This window comes from Ascaphus truei, chromosome 17 (assembly GCF_040206685.1).
Source record: "Ascaphus truei isolate aAscTru1 chromosome 17, aAscTru1.hap1, whole genome shotgun sequence".
NCBI lineage: Eukaryota > Metazoa > Chordata > Amphibia > Anura > Ascaphidae > Ascaphus > Ascaphus truei.
Genome location: NC_134499.1, coordinates 38537235 through 38564806, shown reverse-complemented (window position 1 = coordinate 38564806; position 27572 = coordinate 38537235). Strand labels below are relative to the sequence as shown.

Genomic DNA, 27572 nt, shown 5'->3' with positions numbered 1-27572 from the left:
AATTCAAGTGTCTTATTCAAGCATGTCTATAGTACTGTATGTACAAAGTCTTGATAGGGAAGAGTGCTGCAGTATCAGATTCATATAGCCTTGGGAAAGTCAGTGTATCCCACTGTGCCTTGTGTATTACCATATACTGTATACTGTATGTAAGGCCTGAAAAAATGGTGTCTACAGCACTACATACTGTAGGTACTGCACATCCAACAGCTCGCTCTCTCCCTCTCCCCCTGTCCCTCTCTCCCCTCTCTCCCTCTCCCCCTGTCTCCCTCTCCCCCTCCCTCCCTCTCTGCTGCTTTATGCTGAGATACTGAAAGTTCGCATATACTTATAGGTTGTTCGTCACTGTCAGTTATAGATCAATGCATTGTACATGTCACTGAACACTAGGTTTGTTCATTGTTTCTACTTGATCCTATCAGCAAAGCTTTTCTCTCCTACAGGGATGTGTTGAGCAGATGTTATATCATGTTGTCTCTAGATGGATATTACTTTATACTGTATGCTACTGCTGTGGGGAGAGACCTTTAGTTCAGTTATAGATAACATTCGGTATTCAGCATTCCTGCTGACTGCATATACGAATATGGATATTCTCTAGTTATAAATGTTTCCACATTTTATTCAGGAAAGTAGAGTGTATACATTTCACCAATGTTTAGCAATGCTTGTTTTCCGCATGTTATCTGCTGCTTTTAGCTTTCTGGGGTGTCATTGAGCTTTTTTTTGCATTTTAATGTACAAAATAAGGGGAAAAGGCTTTACATAACTTTTTTTTGCATACTAGTATTATTGTACCACAGTCAATTAGCAGTTTCACAACCAAAACCCAAAACACAATATTCCCAGGAGCATATTGCTCATATAAATGATAAATCACAATGCAAGTAGAGTACTACTTGAAACAGATGTTCCTAACTCGAGCTCTCCTAAATAGAGCTATTAAAATTACAATCTACCACAAGTACATAAAAATATAAGATTATAGTTTAAATGAATTATGATGATACCTACTTTATCTCAAAACTAAGCCCTTATGGTATATGTTTACATTATTGCAAGCACAAATTCTAAGTCCTAGTTTTGAACGTTCGTATAAATATCTTGTTTCAAAGTGGAAAGTTACAAGTTAATCAGTTTTGTTTCGATTTTTCCACTAGCTTACAAAATTGTATTTTTTTTTGTTGTTTTTTTTTTTGTTACTTCTGAGAAACCATCGGCAAATGTACGTCAAGCCAAGGAGCTATCAAGTGGCTCTTTCTCCTCTGGACTCCCATGTTCTGCTACTGGAGCCAAGTGTTCCACTTCCTTAAGTTCCCTGTGGTATTTAGCCATAATTGCAGCATAGGCACAACCATAGACAGCAGCTGCCAACATCATTAGACACACAATTCCACACACAACTCCAGTTATTACTACAGTGGCTATGGCATGTCGCAAACTGACTGGTCGGGGTTTTGGTTTTGGTTCACAGTCTGAATGGCTTCCACCATCTGCATGATCCCCGTGATGTCCGTGTTTCCCAGTGGTCCTGTGCTCCGAGTTATGATGGTGAATTTTAGCGAGCAGAAATTGAGCCGTCACGGGGGGGCAATCCTTGTACATCTCAAAAGGAATTTTAAGAAGATCTTTTCCATTTCGATTTTCCGGCCCAGTGCAGACCATTTCATCAATGATTCCTCCTGCAGGGAGCACATGAACAGAGAATGTCTGAATTTCTTTAGTGTTATGCAAGATATACCCTCCTCTGCCATATAATAGTCACTATTTGCAAATGGTCATACAAAAAAAAAGTATGTAGTCATAGCTTTCTAAAAAATGGAGTGGGGGGGGGGGGGTGATGTTTTAATCTTCTACATATCTTGTTTTGGAAACTTAAAGACACCTGATAAAGTGCAGTCTGACACACATATAATGATCATAACTTATACCTGGCATACAATACAGATATTTTAGGCACGTGTACTACTTTTCTCTCTGCTGCACATTTTTCTGTGGAATTATTAGGATAAAAAACACATTAAAATCACTATTTTCCCAAAGCTCTTTATTTACGGGCAGACCTATCAGAGAAAAAGCAGCCACTTTGCCAAAAAGCTTGAAAGAATTGGCATGGTTTTGTAGGCTTTGTGCTCCAATATGTGATGCTCAAAATGCAGTGGTCCAAACTGATGAAATCTTTTCAGAGCAAAATGTTCACTTTTGTTAAGCTGACTAGATGTGTTTATGATATACTATCTAAGCCTCTTCTTCTGTCACCTGTTTTCTCATCCTCCTAAACAATGAATATTGGTTTATGGATTGGAATGGAGGGGCCAGGATTGTGGCCTTTCGGCGTACAATGTGTATTATTATTGTAGGTGTGTTTATGTATTTGATAAAGGGACCGGGGACAGTATAAGGAGCTTTCAAAAGAATTATTTATCCAAAGGGCTCGGGGTCATCCCTTAAAGTTGGAGGAAAGGAGATTTCACCAGCAACAAAGGAAAGGGTTCTTTACAGAAAGGGCAGTTACACTGTGGGATTCATTACCCATGGAGACTGTGATGGCAGATACAATAGCTTCAAAACAAGGTTGGACATCTTTTTAGAAAGGAAAGGTATACAGGGATATACCAAATAAGTAAACATGGGAAGGATGTTGATCCAGGGAGTAATCTGATTACCAATTGTTGGTGTCAGGAAGGAATTTATTTTCCCTTTATGAGATATCATTGGATGATATTTCACTGGGGTGTTTTGTTTGCCTTCCTCTGGATCAATAAGTAAGTATAGATATAGGATAAAGTATCTGTTGCTAAATTTAGCATAGGTTGAACTTGATGGACGCAAGTCTTTTTTCAACCTCATCTACTATGTAACTATGTAACTATGTAACTATGTAACTATGTAACTATGTAACCATGAATGTTTTTACGTTCAAACTTTCATGTTATAAATGTCTAAAGCTGTAGAAAGAAATCTGGCCTTGGTTCCATTATAACTATCCTGATAAAATGTGCAATAGGGATAAAGGGCTATTCGATCCACTTTAAAAGTTTGCAGTAGCACATATTTAATCAGCCAGAATGTGATTGTTGAATACATAAGAGCATTTTGTTTATTTCTCCAACGATGAACCTTTAGTGCTAGAATTCCATATCCGCTAAGCGCCGATACTGGTTATCGCACAGCGGGGGCTCGTGAACTGCCATTCAAGTCAATGGTAGCTAATCCGCGATCGTTGTGCGGCGACCTTTTGGAGTTTAGTCAATTCTGGTGCCAGCCACATATACAGTACGCCCCTCATTCAGATCGGCTCAGAATAAAAAGTACCGAGTCATTAAATGATTTTGGAGCGGTCAGGCCAGGAGTAGGAATCAGTTCGTAGAAAATTCACTGTCAATTGACAGATTTAATGCAATAATATGTGTGCTTGGAATTTCTAAATCAATGAGATTTGTGAAGATTTGTGTTATTAGAACAGGGGAGTCTTTGGTGCATGACCAAGTCGTTCACAGCTGATGGGAGAGAAAAGAGTGGCAGCAAGCAAGTCATTTTCAAATAGCAATGTAAGTGGAACACACTGCTGGTGTAAGCCATGTGCATTCTAAATATGCACTCAAGTGCGTTTCACGTCTTTCCAGCATTGAAGTTGCTGGTGCACATGTTGGATTTAACTGCAGTCTTTATATCTCAAGCACAAAGTGTATTACCAGTGTATTACTGGTCCTTATTATACAAAGAAGGGAGGGTCGCGTTGGTCCTTTCTTCCATGTAGTAACAAGGGAGGGAGAGGGAGTATTGGGTATGATACCTTTTATTGGGCCAACAAGTAGTTAATATGTTATTGCTATGTGAGCTGGGGGGTCGGCTGACTCCCCTCCCCCCACAGTGGGGAAAGCTGCCTTGGAGGGGGCAAGTAACGGGGATGGGTCTCCTCCCAGACAGCCAAATGGCAAGGGGGAAGGAGAGTGGGTATCAAGAGAGGGCCTCTAGAGGTGGGAGATGGAGCTGAAGAAGAAAGCGGGCAGCATGAAGGAGGAGCGTGGCATGACGGAGAAGGTAAGAATTTTACTCTGTATAATGGCGGAAAAAAGAAATACAAATTTGCCACCCCAAAATGTTGGCGCCCAAAGCCTGGGCCTATCAGGCCTAACGGGAAATCCGCCACTGACTGAGTCTGTGTAGATTTGGCATTAGAGAACTGTCTGACAAACCTTTCATGTACGGCAGGGGAGCGCAAACTTTTGCTGCTGCGCCCCCTGCCTTTCCTGCTCTGGTGCTCGCGCCGTCCCCCGCCACCCTTACCTTGATGCGGCGTCAAATGCCACCACAGGGTCACGTCACATCACGTGACCCGCAACGTCATTTGACACGTGTGATGTCACATGACCCCGCGTCGTCACTTGATGCCGCGTTGCCATGGAGACGAGTCCTGGTGCCGGCAGAGTCAAGGTAACTTTAGAGTTGCAGAGGCCTCACGCAATCCCTCGGCATTTCATTTAAATGCCTTGGGGAAGAGCGCCCCCCCCCCGAAAAATCGTGCACCCCCCACTTAGCGCACCCCTGATCTACAGTATACAGCGTAAAATGAAATTGCATATTGGTGCAGATAGAACAGCAGTCATCTGCTTCACTTTGAACATGACCTGTTCTATCCTGAGTGTAAGTGGATTCATGCTTAGGCATTCAAGAGAAATCTACAGGGTGTACACACTAAAAGAGGCACGGACCGTCGTGAACATTAAAAAAGGAACTGTGTATTTACTTGTAGGCAAATTCAATAAAATATACAATAATTGAATTAAAGAATTATCATTTTAAAATATATATATATTTAATCAATTTATAACAAATGCTGGAAGTTTCCTGGAAATTTCCTCCATTTACATCAATACTCTTTTAATAATAATAATAATTGGTTCACTGTATTGTGCTGCTAGTTTTATGTAGCGCTTTACAGAGGCATTTTGCAGACACAGTCCCTGCCCCGTAGAGCTTACAATCTATGTTTTTGGTGCCTGAGGCACAGGGAGATAAATTGATTTGCCCAAGGTCACAAGGAGCTGACACCGGGAATTGAACCAGGTTCCCCTGCTTCAAACTCAGTGCCAGTCGGTGTCTTTACTCACTGAGCTGCTCCTTCTCCCTTTTCAGCCCTATTCATCACGTTTTGAAGTTCAGCAACTGATATTCCTGCGATATAAAACGCTATATTTTCTTTCAGTTCATCCATACTGTACCACCAGCTCCTAGGCCCAGATACACAAATGCACACAAACGTTTGCCCAACTTTAGCACGCATTTATATGAATGGGTATAAAGGTGTGCCAAAGCATAGCACCCTTTTGTGGATTTGTGCCGTAATGGGGCTGTTTTAGAGCAAAAGCAACCTGTAAAATAAGAGACGTGTTTGAATGTTTATGATGGTCCGTGCCTCTTTTAGTGGGGACATCCTGTACACGCTGGAAGAAGTGAGATCTTGATACATCATCCATGGAGGATTTAGAACTCAAGCTCACAAGCTTCTGATCAGAGAAGAGTAAATGTTTCTCAGGTGAGGTTCAAAAATAGCTCAAGCACTTGCACTACAAGGGAAACCAAATATGCTCCAGTGCAGCCAGCTCACCATTTCCAATCAGATATTTTCAATAGCACCAAGTCATAGGGCCTCATGCAGTAAGCGTTGATAAGGGAAATATGGCCATGTTATAGCCAAAATTGGGTTTGAGATTCAGTAAGCGCCGATAAGTGCTTCATATCGCCAGGTTTCGGAGCCGATAATTTGGTTATGGCCAGTCGCCTGCCGATAAGCCTGTTTTCGACACTGATCGCCACTTTTTTAAATCGGCTGGATTCAACAAAAAAAAACAGCTTATCGGGGCTGATCGGCACTACGAAATTGAGATGTTATGGCCGATTTCTCCCGCCAACTAAAGTTGGCATTTTGGACGGGAGAACGATCGCTAAGGCTGCCGGAACGGCACTTAGAAAAAAAAAATCTTCTGTACATCAATGGAAGTCAATGGAGCGGGGACGTATAACAGTATAGTACTGTTTACGTTTCATTGCTCACAATACAAGGGGGATTTGCATTACAGTGTGGGGGCATTCCCTGCATTGTGTCACAGCTGATGTGTCTTATTTGCATAACATTCGACTTTTACATGTTTTCAGCATTTGCGGGTCACATTACTCATCATGTGATGATGTGGCAAGGGAAAATACTATACTACACTCTTAAAGGAGAACCTCACATCATATCACACATTTTACTCAACTCAGCGACAATTATTTACATGATGTCACACATGTCACACATGTCACACATACACAGTATATTCATCTTCCTTTACATTACACAATGCTTGTAATGTGACACGCATCTTTAAACGTTCATGTACATCTGTATTCTCATGTTTACATATACTTTTGGGTCCTCCCTATTTTCATGACGTCACTTATTGGACGCTCAATCACATTGCATGTTTACATTGTAACCGTTGCATTACAAGCACTTCAACCTAACTTATACACACATGTACAGTAATTCATCATTGGGACACCTTGTAAACTCATTCTATACCAACTATCCTCCTTACACAAATGCATGCATATGCACACGACTATTCATTGTTGCCAACATGTCACAATAACATGGATAATTACACATGTTACACAAAACTTTTCCCACGTCAATCTCAGCCTTTTTGTCTCATTACATGACTGACTCTTGCGTTCACAAGTGTTACATGCATTGCACATGCAACTATTTATTTGCAAGCAATCTTTGTACAAAGCTTCACGTCACATCATTGCCAAATATCATCATTCCCTGCAGAATACACACAACAAATACTTAGAACAACAAGTGCACACAGCTTGCCACAGAAGTACTTTATTATGTTAATGTAACACCTTGCATTTTACTATGTCACCTGACATCATCACATACCTATTTAAAGGACGCACATTACCTGCTCATTCACAGCTACTCATTTCAAAATGTTGCGAATGTTTAGGAGACGCAGGAACATTCTTTTCTATGACATGCTTGATGATGAAGACAATCATATAGGGCAAGGGAGGGACACACCGAGGGACAGTGACAGTGACGCGGATACGACAGGGACAGGGAGAGGGACAGGCCGAGGGACAGGTAGAGGGACAGGAGATCAGAGGAGAAGACAGAGGAGACAACTTGTGCCTCGTCCGCGTCTGTACAGGGAGAGAACCCTGTTAGATGGGATGAGTGAGGAGGAGATTGTAAGTCGCTATCGTTTGAGTTCAGCAGCAATCTTAGCTCTTTATGAGGAGATAAGGGGGGATTTAGATTTTTTCACAGCCAGAGGTCGTGCAGTCCCTGGGCTTGTTAAAATGCTGTGCTCATTACATTATCTTGCTTCCGCGTCATACCAGACAACTGTGGGCATAGTGGGCGGGGTCTCGCAATCTACATTCTCGCGGGCCTTGACCCAGTTTCTCTATGCACTCAATAGACGCGCTAGGAATTATATTCATTTTCCTACAGAGGCGACAGAGTGGCTGGAAGTCAGGACTGGCTTTTATAATATAGCAGGGATACCATGTGTGCTGGGTGCAATCGATTGCACACATGTTGCTTTGATTGCACCTAGTCAGAGTGAGCATGTGTACCGCAATCGGAAGCACTACCATTCACTCAATGTACAGGTGGTATGTGATGCCACGATGAGGATAATGCATGTGGTACCCAAGTTCCCTGGTTCCAGTCACGATTCCTCTATCCTGAGGAACTCTTCAGTCTTCCATGCGTTCGAAGAGGGACATTTTGAACCTGGTTGGCTGCTGGGTGAGTACATATTTACATGTTCTAACACAAAACACATGTTGATTTAGGAATGTTGGCATTGTACAATTTGATCACTAATGTCAGCTTATGTGTGCTCCATTCATTATAGGTGACTCAGGATACGGAATTAGGCCGTGGCTCTTGACTCCGGTGCTAAACCCTCAAACTGAAGCAGAGGACAGGTACAATGCAGCCCATATATCTACAAGATCTGTTATAGAGAGGACATTTGGCCTACTCAAGACCAGGTTTAGGTGTCTGGACAGAACTGGTGGGGCTCTTCTATACAAGCCTCAAAAAGTGTCTGATATTATCCTTGCCTGTTGCATTTTGCACAATGTTGCACTCAGGCACAATGTACAGTCAGACCTAGCTGAGGCTTTGGTAGACGAGCATCCCACCCATGTAGCTGCTGAAAATGAACAAACAGCCAGTGGTGGCCAGACACGACAGAATCTCATCAATTCATTTTTTTCTTGTAAGTACAAACTCATATGTTCCTAGTACTACTTTTATAGTTTAATTATGTTATATTAACAATAATGTTTCTTTATATAACCTTCTGTTAGGACACAGATGAATATGGGTTGCACACCTTTCTTTTCTCTGCTGTGTGCACAAAGGGATGTGGCACCGGTATGTTATTGTTGCACAGGTTATATAATCCCTCTTCAATTGTACTTTAGTTGTGTGTATGTGAATACAACTTGGGTAACAAAGCAATAATATTGTAGCATTGTGTTATTCCTTATGCTAAGACAAAACACATATTATGCCCATAATCATTCATGCTTCTAGTATGCTTACATACAATGTTATTGGTGCAGTGTAACATGTACATCCATATGATGTGTACACCAGGCTGATTTACATTTTGAATGTCATGAAATATACATGGTGTTGTACATTTAACACCAAATACACACTTTGCTGTGTTGTTTACGGTACTGAAGATGGCATGTCAATGTTTGCAATTTATATATTGTTCCTTTGCATTATAGGTATATCTCCAGTATGACTGATCATGGTATGTATATTTGCTGACATCTCTCATAAGATGTGGCTACCTCAATCTTCCTATAATTATTGGAACTAAAAACCCAACATATTGGTTTAAACACAAATGTTACATATATGTACTTTCTGTATCATGTATATGCATTTAGCTACTCTTGAGCTTTCATGTGCATTGTATTACAAAATGATTACTCACATTTCATCACATTTTATGTAGGTTTCCTTATAATTTCCATTAATGTAATATAGAGGTGGTTGGAGAAAAGGGGATAACTGTACTTATTTGTTTACTTACGGGAGCACATTCATCACTAGCATAGACACACTTTTTAAGACAACTGTTTGTGTCTCTATCAATTGGTGTAGGATCCATGTATAACACCGACAAATGATAACACCAGCTTTATTATGGTAGCTTATATCATCATATTGACTATACTATGTATTTCTAAACGATTAATAAACACAGTAAACTATAGTTAGTTAGGTTAATGAAATATACACAGAAACGTACTTCATAACATGATGGTGATGTCATATTCAGAACATCATGCATTGGAGGGGACCATAACATCTGGCCAGTAACATTATTTGCTACAGTCCCAAACCATTTTATCTACATACCCATGTAACAAGAGATTTTAAAAATAAATGGCTACTTGGTTGTAAGTGTCCTTTACATTGGGAGAAGGAGTGGCTCACTGAGTAAAGACACACACTGGCACTGATAGTTTGAAGCAGGGGAGTCTGGTTCAATTCCCGGTGTGGGCTCCTTGTGACCTTGGCCAAGTCACTTTATCTCCCTGTGCCTCATGCGGCAAAAAACATTTGTACGTTTCACGGGCCAGGGACCTCAGGCTGAAACATGTGTCTGTAAATCGCTGCGTACAACTAGCAGCCCTATACATGAACATGCTCATATTATTATTATTATTGTTACATAGTTTCGACAGTCATACGTTCCATTACATATTAGAATACACAAATGTGTTAGCAGAGTGGGAATGGTTGTTATATATAAAACACACCATGTCATAAAATGTTAGTAGTCATTAAAGAACACTCAATAAAAATTCATGAGGCACTCTTTTGCAACATCATTATGTTAATTAAGTGCTTATGCAATATAGGCATAAGGGTATCACATTTTTAATTGTTTGTTAATAAGCGCTGCAAGCAATATAAAATTAGTTCCATATGTAGTATAGTAGTCGGTGGCTCCTCCTCACAATCATCTCATATAAAGGTAGACTCTTCTGAAATCATACATTGATCCGATTGTATCTTCCCCGACATCTCTGAAATACAGCAAACACATGATGGTCAAAGATGGCACCTTACTAGATATGCATCCGTGACAACGCGTTACGCAGCTCTATATGATTGTGTAGATACACACGTCAGTCACTTATATGTTAGAAGTAAAACTGTTCATCAGTATGTAATGTTTCTTTAAATTTGTAGCAGGCATAACTATGTATAAGAAGTGAACGTTGCCTGTATACTGAAAGATGTGCGCGCACATCTTTGTGTGCGCACGCACTTCACGCTTGGCTCCACTAACTGTTAGCGCATGCGCAAAACAAAGCGTACGTTGTGCGTTCAATACATGTTGAAAATACCAGTAAACATAACATCTTTATTTCAAATACAATGAAGACGAAACTACATTCGTTCTAAACGAGTACATCTGTATTCTTTTTAAACAGACGTGTTTGGACAGAAAGGACGGCCGATAACACAATGCGCAAATGCAATACGTGTGACGTCATGTTAAACCACCGTGAAACGCACGCTAACACTCCTCCCACTCAATTAACATTCGGCTAACGCCCAGTTGACGCCTACAAACACTGAGCCGCACACATGACACACTGCAGTTACCGTTACTATAACAAAACATGACAGCCAATAGGCTTTGAGGCGCGCACGTCGCTTGGGGGCGGGACTTACATCACTAATCCTTTTTAAGGACGCCTTGGCCCATGACAAGGGTCCCACGTCATACGTGGTGGACCCGGTTTTCAATGTTGTAGATGTTGCATGATAACAAAACAGGTATGTGTTAGAGTAATGGTAAAATGTTGCTAATATGTTTAAAGGGATAGGAAAGTACGTATATTTATTCCGTCAGCAATGTGTACTACTCTTTCAGGTCCTACTATATTGTATTAGGAAACAATTTGTTTGTGATCGCTACATGTTATGCAGTCTGCAATGTTACGCTGTATCCACGCATTGAAAGTGAAAATGGTGGTTACAAAAAAAAAAAAAATTTAAACGCAGAGTCAACGCATAACGATTGTTATATTTACCATTCTTCTAGAATTAACTCTTCGCCTGGCTGCAACTGGTCGCTCCAGAAATGCAAGCCATTTTCATCCACGCTTAACCCAACCGCTGAATCCAGTATGGCACATATCTCCTCCAGGATGCGCTCATAGGAATCGCCACTGCTTTCTTCAAATAATTGGTCGGGAGGTAGGTTCATTTCTTCCGGTTCCCATTCCAATGCAATTTCAGCTGAAAGGCTTGGTACATAATCATAGTACTTTTGTTCTTGTACAATGTGGGTTTCAGGAATGGAGGCTGCAGATATTGCAGCACGTATCGATTCAAACGGATCAGTAGTAGCGGATACATTGCTATTGCCATTAGGAATAAATATGCCTTTCACGACAATATAAGTGCCGTCTTTCAGGATAAATTGTTTTTCCGGGGCAATCTTCCAGAAACCATAGGTGTGTTGTAGCTTATCCTGGTCACGTTCAAAAAAGTCATTACTTGATAAAGTGAATCTTATTGAGGAATTAAAATTCCGTGCATGCTTACGGTCTTGGTAATAAGGATATTTTGCTCGAATGAAATCATCGATTTGGCGTGTGCTTGCTTTCTGTCCGCGACTGTTCAAGATGGCTTCACAGATCATGTACTTATACCCTAAAAGGGGATTAATATTGTTAACGAATTCATCAGCCATGTCTGAGTAGCACAAAAGCTGTGTGCAGGTCTGTGTTATTTGCTCATCAAAATGAATGTGCTGAATGGCTAACAAACTCCTGTTTTTCCTTGTCAAGGTCAACAAAAGTAACTACTTTGACTCCTTATTTCAAACGCCAATTGGATTTGGTTGTCTAATTGGGTTAACAGTTGTGGTTCGTGATATGGGACTGTGGGAGAAACATTTCTCCTTCTTTTATCTCGTTTGTGAAAAACATCCCTAGACTGTGAATGCGTTCACATAGTGTTTTTTTGAAAACTAACAAAGACCAGTGTGTGAAAATATTTCTTAGCCAGGCATATCAGTAAAAACACACCTGCAAAAAGAAATGTTTTTTCCCCGCTTACATTTCTGTGTGTATGTGAAAGTCTGGTTAACTCCCTGTCTGCATGAGTTTAAATACGTGTGTATATATATATATATATATATATATATATATATAAATATATCTCTTATAAAAATATATATATATTTATATATAATATTTTTTTTTTTTTTATATTGCAGGAGTACACACAACATTGATGGCATTAAGTATACCTTGTATGAAACCTATTTAAATGGTGAGAAACATGATTGAATTAAGTAATAAACATTTGTTTAAGCACAATACTGTTAGAGTCTCATACTTAGGATATTTCTCAAACATTAGGCCTGTATTATTAAAATAGTGTGCTTTCACAAGGAAGCATGAAGTGTATTAGTTTGTGTATACCAGTTTATATAGTACTATATATATATATATATATATATATATATATATATATATATATATATATATATATATATATATATATACACACTCACACACTCACACTCACACTCACTCAGTGTGTGTGTGTGTGTGTGTGTGTGTGTATATATATTATTATACATTCTGAGATGTTATAGAAACGAACACACAACTGATTAAAGGACAAAATTACAATGGCCAAGCAAGGCAAAGGTAAGTAATAATTTACACATAATCCTGCTGTACACGTACAAGAAAGATGTTTGCACTTACTTAGGTGTTTTAATAATTGCATGTGACTAATATGCATATGCAATTCTTACATCAATTAACACACCCAAATGCAATGTTTTGCTGCAAAGTCAATGGCAGCTTCTCTAAACTTAGCAACTGGCTCCTGGTGGACCATTACTGAACAGACGATTACAACATAAATATTTATAACACAATTAATTATGAGTGTTAACATTTCCAAAACTTCACGTGTACAAGAACATAGTTGAAAGTTTGGAAACAACACAGTCTTCAGCATACATACAATAGTAATTAGATAATCTGAAGTCAACAAAACAAGGCCAAAGACATATTTTCTGAATTATAACATTTATTTTTTTTGTTCCTTTTGCGAGCGAGTAACAGGCCTGCTTGTTGTCTCTTGAATTTTCCTTTTTCTTTTGCCACCAACTTTAGGCACAACAGAGCCACTTTGAGTGGCCTCTGGCACTTCACGGGCAGGGCTTGTGGCCAGTGACTGTTCACCTACGGGGCTTGTGGCCAGTGACTCACCTACAGGGCTTGTGGCCAGTGACTCACCTACAGGGCTTTTGGGCAGTGATTCACCTACAGGGCTTTTGGGCAGCGATTCACCTACAGGGCTTTTGGGCAGCGATTCACCTACAGGGCTTTTGGGCAGCGACTCACCTACAGGGCTTTTGGGCAGCGATTCACCTACAGGGCTTTTGGGCAGCGACTCACCTACAGGGCTTTTGGGTAGTGACTGTTCACGGACAGGGCTTGTGCCCAGTGACACATGTGAGCAAGTTGGTAGACACTGCACAAGTGATGGTTGGTCTGTTTCATGTGTGTCTTGTTTTGTTTTTGTCGCCTCCTTTGTAGGTGTCTGCTGCTGAATTTGTACAGATGGCAGCGGTAGGATGTCATCAGGAACCTGCACAGCAATGTCTGCTACTTGACCGGTAACATTTGGGCCTGGTGAATGAATATCAGATGAATGTGGTGAAAACTGACCTGCATGAACAGATCCTGGCTGGGAGGTGTTGAATTGTGGTACATTAGTCATTCTCCAGTAATTAGCTTGTGTTTGCTGAACAACTAATGCTTCGAATGAGGTGTTGATTTTTTGCAACTGTTTAGGCACTTCAATGAAGACTCTGTGGAGATGTGCCAATTGTGATACTGTTTCTTCCTGCAGTCCAATCATCCTTTCCAGCACTGTCATCATGTCTGAATGGCGACGATTTTCTGCGTCCACTATTTTTCCCTCTGAAGCTACAATTGCATCGTATGTGGAAGTTGATGGACGATTTGGCGGTACAACAGTTTCTATTGGCACCTCTTCATGGTCACATGATTGTATTTCAGTCTCTTCTGTGGCGTCATCCTCATCATACTCATCATCCTCATCACCATGATGTTCTAAAAAGAAATGTACACATTATTAAATGGCATGTTAATGTATGCTGTGTTACTATGTAATTGTACTGTGTCCTAAGTAACACCTAACATGTTAGCATACGTTTTATAACCTCATTAAAAACTACCTTGACTTACGAATAATGTTTGGACTCAGTATGAAATATGAATGAATGAAAAGTTGCTCTAAACTCAGAAGTCCTACATGATAATTAACATCACTAACACAATACATGTTGCCTTACACTTAATTTCCACTGACACTAAGTAATCCTATTTAAAGAAGATGTGCAAAACAAATAATGCACATGACAACATAACATATAGAAGAGCACATATTATATGGCCAGCAAATGATACACTCACCTTCTAGTAGTGTTGAGCTGGCTGACCCAGGTGAAGACACTTGTTCCATCTCAGGTGACACATGTCCTCCAGGGGCAACTATATATAACAATAACATAAGTTTTACATTTACATGTGTAAATATTGAACAAACACTTATTGTATGTTCTGTATTTATGATTAACTAACAACATCAGTTCCTTAACCGAAAATGTGTGTGAAAGTGAACATAAATAGTTGTAATAACACTGTACATGCCTGTGTACTTAGAATTTTTGAGTTCCCTAACATACAACATACTATGTTTCTGCAGTAATGCGTGAGGATAAATAGATTAAATGAGTACATAAAAATCATATGTTGTGTAGTGATATCAGTATCATAATGTACATAACTATCATGAGATGACCATTCACAATGGTTATCATGAAGGTGGTCATATTGCAAAAAGTGTTGTTTTTGGTAGAGGATATGTGTGGTACATTAATCGAAGATGTGGCACACCTGAATGTGGCTGTGACTCAACAAGACAACACATGCAGTGTGTGATAATGTGTCTTTCATAGTAGTTCAACTATAGATATGAGTGAACTAATGTGTGACGTACGCTTTGATAAGTAATGAGTTGTTGGGGCATTTAGTAGCTAAAGTTAAGCTTTCAAATGAGTGTGATTAACTTCAGTTGTGCTAGTCAGGTTGTAATAACGGTATTCCCTTCCCCAAAAAGCCTAATCAGCCACACCTTTCAATGACTTGAAACAGGTGCAAATGGTGTGAACTAAGTTGACCGTGAAATGAGGCTGTAATTAGTGTGTGTGCTGAACCCCACCCCCTCTGTTGAAGTGTATGCTGTGATGAGATATTAATTGCAGCTGCTTTAACACAATGGTAGATGAGCTAAGTAGTCATCTGCAGTGTTTAAGTTATGAAAACAATGACATACCATATTCTACGTGTGCCTCATTATGCTGTCTGTATATGACATTAAGCAAAAATGGACCTTTTCATAAGCAACTATAGATGTGTTAGTGCCAGTGATGTTTGTAGGCCGTTGCATGCAATTTCTTTGATGCATGCTTAAAATAGGCAGTAATGTCATGTTTGTCGGAGTAAAATCAATAAAATACACAATAATATGATACATATTTCTGTTCTGTACCTGTAGCTACTAATAATTTCTCATGAACATGTGTAACACATGTGTACTACCCTGTTGTTCCCCATCTTCGCCCACCATCAATTGCTTCCACTGCAGCTATGCATTTTGGGAATTCACATGTAAATGAGCACGCAATGGCACGTGCTATATTAGTTACTGCTTTTAGTAGGACTACTACATATATGTCTATTTTGATATATATATATATATACAGAATCAGACATATACATATATAGATGCAGGTATGCTTATATTGTGAAGACAGTATAAAAAGCAGTGTAAATATGCAAAATAACTGTAAGCAACGACACGCCTAGTACAGTAATATTTATCACCTGCTGGAAATTGTGACGGATAAATTCCAATGTCACGGTCACCAGCCAAGCCTTCCACGACGACGGTAAGTAATTTTGGCCGAAGCAGCTCCTCCAATGGAGTCAATATGAGACGTTGTGGTGTGGGCCCACCTCCAGTGCCAGTAGCATGCACGCGTTGGTCTTGTATTTTCTTTTTCAATTTGGACCTAATATCATCAAATCTTTTCCGACAATGATACTTGTCCCTGACACTATTCCCACAGGCATTGACACCAATGACTATTGTGTCCCACATTTCTTTTTTGCTTGCTGCACTTGTCCGCCCTTGAAAAACATATAAAAGATATGAGGTAAATTAATAATAATATAAGCACCAGTTTCCTACACTGCTAGCTGTTCCAAGAGATAGCAAAGATGCTGTTTTATGTGTAATATGTGAAGCACATGAGCATTCACTACTAAACCTATACATGTAAGCAAGCTTGCATTCATATTGTATGCAGTTCTGGCAAATTGACCGCCTGTGTTTATTTGTCCTTGTAAGGCATGATAAAAAGCTGTGTTTCCACACTAATGAACATAGAAAGATATTGTGTACCCATATTTGCATATGAACAAAACTCAGATGACCTAGGATCACATGTATTTGAATAATAAATGTAAAGGTACACTTACCTACTAAATGTCCATAGAGACTGTCATAGTGCTCCAGAATGCCAGTGACAAGAGCCCTATTTTCCTGGTCATTAAAGCGAGGATTACGTGGCTTCTCCACACGTTTCTTCCGAGCAGGTTTAGGGTCAGAGCTTGGCTGGTGCTGACTGGACTCTCCTTCTTCCAATGGAAGAGCCTCCAAAAGCTGGCCACCAGCAAGCACGCCACCACCAGACACCCCATCAGCAACTGCGCCACCAGCAGCACTCCCAGCACCAGCACTCCCACTCCTAGCACCAGCACTCCCACTCCTAGCACCAGCACTCCCACTCCTAGCACCAGCACTCCCACTCCTAGCACCAGCACTCCCACTCCTAGCACCAGCACTCACACTCCTAGCACCAGCACTCACACTCCCAGCAACAGCACTCCCACTCCCAGCAACAGCACTCCCACTCCCAGCAACAGCACTCCCACTCCCAGCAACAGCACTCCCACTCCCAGCAACAGCACTCCCACTCCCAGCAACAGCACTCCCACTCCCAGCAACAGCACTCCCACTCCCAGCAACAGCACTCCCACTCCCAGCAACAGCACTCCCACTCCCAGCAACACCACTCGGTGCACCAGCAACATCACTCCCCTGAACAGTACGTTCACTCCGACGCGTACTCCCACGAGTAGCACTCCCACTCCCACCAGCATCACTCTTCCCACGCTTTGCGGGCATACTTCCAGCACTCACAAAAAACAGACAAGAAATGTACAGGCAATCACACGACCCACTTCCACATATAAAACAAGACAAAGATGTAAACAAAACAACAAAGGACAAAGCTCACCCAATACACAACAAGTCTCTCAGTCAATATGCAAATCTTCAATCGTCCAGCTCTGTGCGTCTCTCTCTCTCTCTCACTCCCAACAACACAGAGAATGATTAGCAGTACACGTTGCCTTTAAATATGGCGCGCAATCAAAAACATGCTTGTTTCGCCTGATTCAGCAAGATTTGTGATTGTGCAACCTAACAGCACCCCGCCACGCACGCCGATACACCTGTGTGTGATCGGCTCATCATCGTGAGAGTGGGCGGATTTGTTTTCTGGTTGATTTTGAATGTATTCGGCACTTACTGCATACGGAGAGGGAAAAACGCCAATAACATGACTAATCGATAAGCTTGCCGATTTCACATAATCGTCGCTTACTGCATGAGGCCCATAGTTCTTTGTGTCAGATTACTGATTGTAATCTCAAACAGATGGAACACGGCTTACACTCTGTGCAGAGACAACTGTTTGACAAATTACATTAGCTTAGCTATGCTGTTCAAATGTCACAACAGGGAGAATTAAAATCATCAATAGCATGCAATGGATTGAGAATATTGTCATATATGGTAATAACCAGTTGTTGCCAGGCATTTTAGATAAATGAAGTTCCCAATGGTTACGGCACAATGGCACAACCATGGAATGCTCGAAAATGTAGGAGAGCCCGATTTCCAAGAGTACAGATGAAACACTTGTACAGTATGTATTGTACTGAAATGTGACATTTGCTATTACATTTCCGGTACGTGTTATTTTTATGTAATTTACAGATGTAGGACTCGTTACCACTCCCGTTAACTTAATGCATTGTGTTATCGCTGACACATCATTTAAAAATAGAGCTATTGAAAAAAGTAGTAAGAGAGATAACACGTGCGTTATTTAACCTTAAAGGGGGGTAATAATGTATGCTACTATATCTGTACTTCCATTTCATAATAAACCTCTGTTTAGAATATACTGGTATAAATAAACAATAGTATTATTTTAATCAGATTTTTTTAAATATAGACTCGGTTTAGAGTAGCAATAGTATTAAATAACACAATAATATTGTTTTAGTTTAGTAGCTGAGTATAGGGGATTGATAACCTAAATCCTGTACTCACTAGGGTTACCGTGTGTAGAGAAGTGGGAATGAGAATGTCACCATTTCGTTCCCATGTCTCTCTCCACCAAAAGGCTAGCATGCGAAATCATTCTAGAACCCTGTTGTAGATCCTCAGAAATGTGATAAATAGGGGCAAATAACGTTACCGTACCAACTTGGGTAACAGACGTTATTTTTTCTTCATTTATCGGGGATCCTCGAAGTGAATCATATGCACAAATAAGATCCTTTAGCAAAACCACCATCGGTACAATTACCTGCGTTTCCCAGTACACCGCGCATTCGCATTGGCCAAACTTTAAGGCGCGTTATGAAGGAGATTTTCATGTATTTTACCAAAAGCTAATAATGCAAAAATTGTTCTGATATTAGAAATGTATCAGTGTTACACTTGACATTTTTCTCTTAATTATATAATGTAATAATTACTGTATAAGGTATGCATGTGCAATAATGTATATCCACACTTACCTCAACAATATAAATTAATATTTAATTTATATTAATGTACATCCTTCATTTATTTTAATTGTACATTAATAATAATGAAATATGGTATGGATATACATTACTGTACACCCATAGTTTATACAGTAATTATTACATTATATACTATATTAGTTCACACAAACCTATCACTCACTTTAATCCCTAAAAAGCAATAATATAATTTATGATGTGTTTCAAACAATTATATGATTCATAATATATATCTTTGTTTGATGTAACTTTTTGTAATGAAAGGGTTAAGTCCTATACTTATTACATTGCTTTTAGGCTATTTGTAGAAATAAGCACATGCTCCTACGGGTTTAGAAGTGAGTAAGGGCGGCTTTCAGCATGCGCTAAATATCATTGCGTTATTAGCATAAAACATACAGGACACCTGCAAGCTCATATTAAACCCCCAAAATAACCACAACATGTATATAAGCATATAGGTGTCACATAGGAGTGCTACTGAGCATGGCGATATATATTTAAAACCAGAGACAGAACATGAAACACAGACAGAGCTCAGTGCACATCCAGTAAAACCTATACACGGTACAGTGCCTAAATATATATGTATAGATTTCTATTAAATAAAATGGTCTTTTAGTTTAACATTTTGGCCAAAATGTTGTAAGCCCCTGAGCAACTACACGGCAGACCACATCTCAAGGGTCCCTAACACTAATATAAATTCTTAATAACCTGTGCATTACCAGGAAGAATGATTTATAATAAATCTGTCAAAATTAGTTGCATAGTTCTAAGTCTGATTAAAGCTTTTATTAACCTGTACATTACCAGGAAAAGCACTCTGTATTAGATTTGTCACAATCATACTGCAAGCAGGCAACTTCCCCTGAGGGTGGGAGATGCTATGGGGTGAGCTTTTAACCATTTAAATGTGGGAGGGGGGTGAGCTTCAACAAGATAGGCAGAGCCACCTTCCAATCAGCTATGACCAGCTGAACAAGATATGTAAAACATACAGGACACCTGCAAGCTCATATTAAACCCCCAAAATAACCACAACATATGTAGCATAACCTTAACAGTAACAGAGCTCTGAGGATCTCCGTTAGTAGGTCAAGTGCTCATCACCATGTGATTTGCAAAGGAAGAAGCCTACGGTCTGTTATAATGTAAGGTTCCCTTATTTTGATGTAAACTAGCTGAACTACATAGCGTTAAGCAGCTTTGGGGATATGTGTTACTGACATGGATACGTTGAAATTAGATAACGTAATGTTAAAAATGTAGCGACCTTCTGAGGATCTACCCCCTTGTTTGGTTGGTGGTTTTAGGAAAATGTTATAAAGGAAACCCAATGAATAGAGCGTGTGTGACTCTATATAAAGAGAGATGTTTTACGTACTATAGTCCTTGCTTCAAGAATGTTTGTTGAGATTTTTTTTTTATGTTGACAGTCACTATTACATAAGCAAACATCTATAGCACAACTTCCATCATTGATTTGGGAAAAACAATGATACTTTTCAAAAAAAGTTGTTGCAAGAACTTCTGAATTTCTTAAAAGTCACCAAAATAAATGTAAATTAACACGTGCAAAATTTTCGTTTTTTGTGATTTTAGATTAATTTTGCCATTCTTGGGACTTGCTCACAAGTCACAAATGTCTGAAATTCACCAATTGTGTGTGTGTGTGTGTGTGTGAATGTTTCACACATCTACAAATACTGTTATATCGCATCCTTATATTGAAGAACATGTTTGTTTCTTAATTATATAATAATGCAAAGGAGACTTAAGCTAAATACTATTGAGTTTTGTGGTTCGTATGAGATGGTCTTTACTTTCTAACTATATTTGGAACTAAGCCACACAAAAAAAAGAGAGTTTTGGTTGATGAGCTGTGAAAATATGATGTTTGGAAAATCTGTAACTACTGTTTTTCCCATACTGACATTTGTATACAGTAACAGATCATTTACAATCACACGTTAAACTGGAGGAAGTGGATTTAGCTAAAATTGCTTCTAGTTGTTAATCTAATCTTCAGTGGTGACATTAGTGCAGCAATAACATTTAGCTATTAATAGTACATGTGGCATATTAAAACACCTTGACAACAGCTGTCAGGTCATATTTTCCATATACTGAAAAAAAGCAACGACACAATGTGTTTACACTACTAACCTTTGTACAAAAAGTTCTCCAGCCAGAGTTTAAGGTCCATGACAGGGCAATCGCATTGCCAGGGATTCACTTTGACCAGCAATATCTTCAGGTTTGTGAATGAATCCAGCAGTGATCTGTCAATCCGTTGTAGTTGGTTGTGTTTCACTCCAAGAAAAGTCAGGTTCCTTGAGTTGTTAGCCAGTGATTCCGGCAAATTAAAGATGCTGTTGAATGACAAGTCGAGTTCTTTTAGATCAGGAAGGGAAGTGAACAACTGGCTTTCAAGATAATGGATAAAATTATTGGTGAGATTTAAAATCTGTAGAGAGCGATGGACTTGGAAGGCATATGGCGACAATGTAGATATAGAGTTATTGGAGAGGTCTAAAATTTTAAGTCCATTAATATCTGTGAATGCAGTATGATTGATGGTTCGAATCTGATTACCCTGCAAGTAGAGTACTTGAGTTTCAGGAGGCAACTGGGTTGGAATTTCTACAAGTCCTCGATAACTGCAGTCCACTGTCCTTGATGAGGGCTGACATATGCAAATCTCTGGACATCCCCATGCTGCATGAAAGACCAGTATGAAACTTGAAACCAATATCAATCCACCTGTATGAAATGGATAGATTAGACTGTGCTGTAAAATTAATTTATATCGCACCTATATTTACCACATGGAGTTTTATTCTCGTTTGGCCGAGTATTATGCATTTTTCACAGCTGAATGCGCATATGATATTAATCATTTCTAGATAACTGTGGGAATTTTAAATACTGCTGCCAGAAGATAAATAGTTTAAAGGCTGAAAGAGTACTACTGTATATTTTATTGCAACACTTTAAACATACAAACTACTTTATGAAGTCAGCACCCAGTGGAAGTTGTGTGAGTGTAAATTACCAGAAACCACAATTATGTCATTTATATGGCATATGATCTCCACTGAAGTGAAATGTATGGGGATTTAACATCAAGGATAATTCAAACGCGGAAACAAGGTTGAAAACACCACTGAAGACACTTGTTCTCCTAAAATGTTGTAGTAGCTGTATTGGTCCTTGACAAATGTAGATTATTTGCAGGTCATAATGCTACATTTTAGAGGACCAATATCATGGTTCTTCATAGATGAAAGTTTGGTATTTAGTGCTTTTGAATTCTCATATTCTTTAAGTGTATTCAAGAATAATACAGTAGAAGAGATCTGTGAGGTCTCAAAAGCATTATACAGACGGTCCTCGCTATCTGTCAGTCCGTTGTCCATCGAACGGATTATCCGACGCCGTATAAGGCATTCCGCTGAACGCATTATCCGACATCGGAACGGATTAACCGATGCTCACAGCCGCGGATTAACATGGGATCTGCAATCCGACGGCGGTTTTCGGGACAGATTCCGGCTGATAACAGAGGAGGACAACCTGTATGCTATTATTTAATCTCTCAACAGCTCTCCTGGTATTTATGTACACTTGAACTCTGATGTTGATTCTGTAAAAGACTATAATAACCGGCACAGAATCCATGCTCTGCGTAAAATAAGGCATTTCCATGAAAACAATAACTTATTTGAGATTTAACTTGTCTAGGGCAAAATGAGGCTTGTGCCTTTGTCGCATTCCTGTGCTCTCTTCTCTCACTTAGAGTGTTTGGGAGCCCCGAGGTTGCGGTTTGGTTTGTGGTCCGTGTGCGGCAAAAGGTGCTCTACTTGTACATTAAGGTTCGTATCGTGTTCACTCACCCGAACGTCATTGAATTCAAATCAATGACAATTAACGCCCACTTGGGTGAATTAACCCATGACTGATCTTAATGAATCTGCCCCTATATGAATGACCACACTGGTGGCGCAATGCGGGGTTGAAGTAGAAAGTTTATTCAAAGTTAAAGGGTAAGCTGGGTATTACTGGCTCTTTCTGAAAGGTAGAAGAAGTTGACTGTATAATCCATGCCAAGGTGGCACAGGATGTGGTGTAGGTGCCACTAGGTAGTGGAGGATGTCTGTGGCAGTACTATATGTTGTGTGGTAGAGGTGAGAATAATACTGTGGAGTTGTGTGACTACATGTATGAGCTGTGGTTTGTGGCCTCTGAAATGAACGGTTGCTACATTTTAGTCTTCTGCTTTAGAACAAAAAACATGTCAACCGCACTGCTACTCTTAAACCAGTATGCTACAAGCTTATCCCATAAAGCAGGGGTGCGCAAACTGGGGGGGCGCGCCCACCAAGATTCTCCGCAGGGGCTGCAGGGGTTACAGAGGCCCCTCGCACTTCCCAAATGTATTTAAATTAAATGCCGGGGAAGCGGCGAAGACCTCGATTCAGGCGGCTTCTGGTGACGCGTCACCAAATGATGCCGTGGGGTCATGTGACTTGACGTTGCCATGGCAACATTACGTCATGACGCCAGAGCCAAGGTAAGGAGGTGGGGGTGGGGGCGCAAGGAGAGGGCGACAGCCGGCAGGGGGGCGCATAGGAAAAAGATTACGCTCCCCTGCCATAAAGCATGTAATTACTAAGTAGTGCCTTTAAGTGGCAATCAATACCGACATATATTCGTGCAAATTGTTTTATTTTTTTTATGTAGCATTTAAGCATGGGGTCTTCGGAGCTGAACCCCATTCATATATATATATAAATAAATAAATAAAAACTTCACCGGCATGGATTGCTCCTTTAAGACACTTTCTGGTGATGGGAGACATGTCACAGCCTATTCACTTGAATAAAAATAGATCAAACCGACTATAAGCTCCAGGGAACAAAACTGGTGGCTAAGTGGAACCAAAACACATAGGTAATGAAGACGGGGCCCATATAGGGTTAAAGTGGAGATAAACACTGCTATTATTAAGAGGTAATGGAGGGGTGGAGATAAAGTACAGATCTATGTAAACCGGACCTGCTGCGCCAATAAAGAAAAGTGTATTTCCCACGGCCAGCCTGCTGTGGCTGCAATAAGTGAAACAATGTCTCCTTGTCAGTATCCGGTAGGGAGTAACTCATTTACTCACGGTCAGTCACCATTCCCCTCTCCTGGAAAGCAGCGTGGTGCACCCAGAATAGGGTGATCCGTGTCCCCCTGTGGCGTCTCTCCGATCGGGAAAGGATGAGCAGGAACAAAAATTGATCAGTGGTACAGCTGCCCCTTAATCGATGTAGAACTCGCCAGCATTAAGGTAGGTTAAAAACAATTTATTAAACTACATGAAATGATCCAAAAAAAATCCACAAACAAAAAAAGAATCCTCCCACGCGTTTCACGCCAACTCTTGCGCTTTTTCAAGGAGTAATTCTCCTTGAGAAAGCGTAATTCTCCTTGAGAAAGCGTAATTCTCCTTCAGAAAGCGTAATTCTCCTTGAGAAAGCGTAATTCTCCTTGAGAAAGCGCCAGAGTTTGTGTGAAACGCGTGGGAGGAGGATTCTTTTTTGTTTGTGGATTTTTTTTGTATAATTTCATGTAGTTGAATAAATTATTTTCAGCCTACCTTTTTGCTGGTGAGTTCTGCATCGATTAAGGGGCAGCTGTACCATTGATCCATTTTTGTTCCTATTCACTTGAATATACAGTTTCCGCTGCTCACTGTCGTCTTATAGCATCGCACTGCTTACTAAATATGGACCTCAGTGTAAAAATATCTTGATATAGTCTGATATCTGCTTTTTGGAGCCATAATATATAATGTAGCACACGAAAGCAAAGTCTAGTGCAGCAGTGCACACACTGGTAATGTTGCAAGTGTTTCAGTGCTGCTTTACATACAAGAAAATGCTTTCCTAAAGGTTAACTATCCATTTTGTCTGCCAGAGCATTGCAGGGTGCAGGGTTTGTGAATGACAGGCAACATGTACTTCCATACTTTGCATTGAAAGGTTCTTGTTGCGAATGACAGCTGCACAAAAGCATGTTTTCTGAAGATGAAAGGATCCACCAACCTTGAGGTTTAATAACTATGTTTGATCACCTGCATATTAGGAGCAGCATCAATAATCCTGCAGCTTTCATTTATTTAAGCATTTTCCTCTCTATTATATAATCACTATAAGACTGCTCCTCCTTTTATTAAGCTAATCAAAAATGCCAGTTATTGTTCCCTCTCAGGAGTATAAAAGCATTAAATACACTACGTGCTTAAGGCTTGTGGCACATAATCAAATCATTTTGGACAATTATTTTGATCGTTGTAGAGGCTGTAAAATAAGTGCATGCAATTTCTGAATTGAGTATTGAGAAATAAAAAAAATAGGTTCGCTTTCTATAAGTGATCAAACAACTTGGCAACGTTGTATTCCGAATTTCTGATCCTGAGTCATACCTCGGGCCTTTCAAATGCTCTTTCATGATTTGTTCAAGCATTGTTCCTTTATCTGAAAGCCAACTTGGCTTTGTGAGTACTTGAACTTGTTCTTTACTCGCTGTTACAACATTTGTCAAACTAAATTGTTGAAATGATAACTAAGTCCACAGCATTGCATGGACTACCCAAATACCCAAAGTTCTGACCTACTCTTGAGGTCCATGGCAGTGATTAAGTTATCTTATAATAATACCCTATTGCTGTCACATGCATTCAAATCTTTTTTTCATGTGTAAAAATAATTCATCTCTAGCTATGTTTATAAGCATATAAAGATGTACTGCAAATATATGATTGTACTCCCTTTCCACCTTCACTTATCTATGCAAGGAATTGATCATATACTGTGTGCATGAAATTGGTCTATGCGATATATACATATATATATATTTAAAAATAAATAATAAATGTATGACACAAACATTTTTTCTTCCCTTACCCCAGAAATGTGTTCTTAAATTTGTATTAAAAATGCTTAGATTATGCCTTTGTTTTGTTTCATGTATTAAATATACTTATCTTATGAATGTGTGCAGATGTTCTAAATTCTGACCTACCTGTCATATTTAGATACTAACTAACTAGTTACAACTAGTTTGCAAATAAAAGATGACAGACAATCTTTGAGGTAAATAAATAAAATAAAAAAAATATATATATATATATGTACAGATTTGCCACAAAATATGTTATCGACAATGTATAATATAATGTGTGTGTATATATTATATAAATAATTAATATGTGTGTTTATACAAAATTGTTTGTATATATATATATATATATATATATATATATATATATTTATATATTTAAAAAGTCTCTTCAATAAATTCTCACTGAGATCATTAAAATTCTTATTAAGGATTTGATTGGTCAGGTTGATATTGTTTAGTCGGATAACTCGGACTGAGGAGAACATCTGTATATCTGATGTCCAGTTATTTACACCAGGCATAACTTCTGGTATAAATATATATATATACATATCTCTTGAGAGCCGAAACGTTGTCATTAAACATCACCTTTTGTGCATTGCTACATCTGTCCCTTTTTGGGGATTCTGTATCTATTCCTATGGACGGTATGCGCCCAATTTTTGTTACTAATTATTTTGGTGAGTGTTCTTTTTCTGGACTTTACATATAATATAATATATATATATAATATTTTTTTATACATATATGTGTTATGTTATATATATATATATATATATATATATATATATATATATATATATATATATATATATATATATATAACAGACACACACACATATATATATATATATATATATATATATATATATATATATATCTCACATTCTTTAAATACCTATATACATATTGTGTGAGAGCTGGAAGGACCGCTGAGTTTTTTGCTGAATCTCCTATGAGCCTAAGGCTTAGAAAGCTGCTGAAAAGTTGAGAAATGTTTGCAATTGGTTGATCTTATTTCCTCACCTTTCATTGCCGGCTGCTGTCTGTCCCGTTACCAGGTTTTCTTAAATGTAACACGCAGAAAGAAAAACATTTGAAAAGTTCTGACTTGTCCTGTTATCAATCCATCTTCTTTAATTACTTTCTTTTAAGTAAGGAGCGCAGGTTCCCAAGGACCTTGTGTATATATATGTGTGTGCGTGCGTGTGTGCGTGCGTGTGCTTCTGAGAGTGACCCATCACAAGCACAGTGTGCCCTGAGAAGCTAGTGCATCCCTCAAAGTCTTTCTAATCACCATCAGAGAGATTCTGTCTCCTCCACTCTCTCAACGGGCCTTGGAATGAATGTCTGTCAAGTCACGCTGGACAGCTGTAACTAGCAAATCCCATCCCCTGGACCTGGCTCTTTCCCTTATTTAATCTGCCTGAAATCCAGGTCACAGAATAAAGCTGCCTTTTAATCCAGTGCAGTTTATGAATTCTTTAGAATTTTGAGTC

The 27572-nt window shown here is 39.3% G+C and overlaps 3 protein-coding genes across 5 annotated transcripts in view; 1 reads left to right on the top strand and 2 right to left on the bottom strand.

Moving 5' to 3' along the window:
* Positions 1 to 27572, top strand: part of CACNA2D3 (calcium voltage-gated channel auxiliary subunit alpha2delta 3) — a 597478-nt gene that overhangs the window by 452198 nt on the left and 117708 nt on the right. The window lies entirely within an intron of this gene.
* LRTM1 (leucine rich repeat transmembrane protein 1) lies at positions 272 to 27572 on the bottom strand. The gene is made up of 3 exons (XM_075574870.1): positions 27100 to 27572; positions 21289 to 21885; positions 272 to 1682 (listed from the first exon to the last, which is right to left on the bottom strand). Exons 1-3 carry the CDS (start codon positions 27104 to 27106, stop codon positions 1231 to 1233), a joined length of 1056 nt encoding a protein of 351 aa, XP_075430985.1. The 5' UTR covers positions 27107 to 27572; the 3' UTR covers positions 272 to 1230.
* On the bottom strand, positions 13169 to 18884 carry LOC142468433 (uncharacterized). Its single transcript, XM_075575041.1, has 3 exons — positions 18791 to 18884; positions 14584 to 14661; positions 13169 to 14220 (listed from the first exon to the last, which is right to left on the bottom strand). The coding sequence occupies exons 1-3, from the start codon at positions 18882 to 18884 to the stop codon at positions 13169 to 13171; spliced, it is 1224 nt and encodes a 407-aa protein (XP_075431156.1).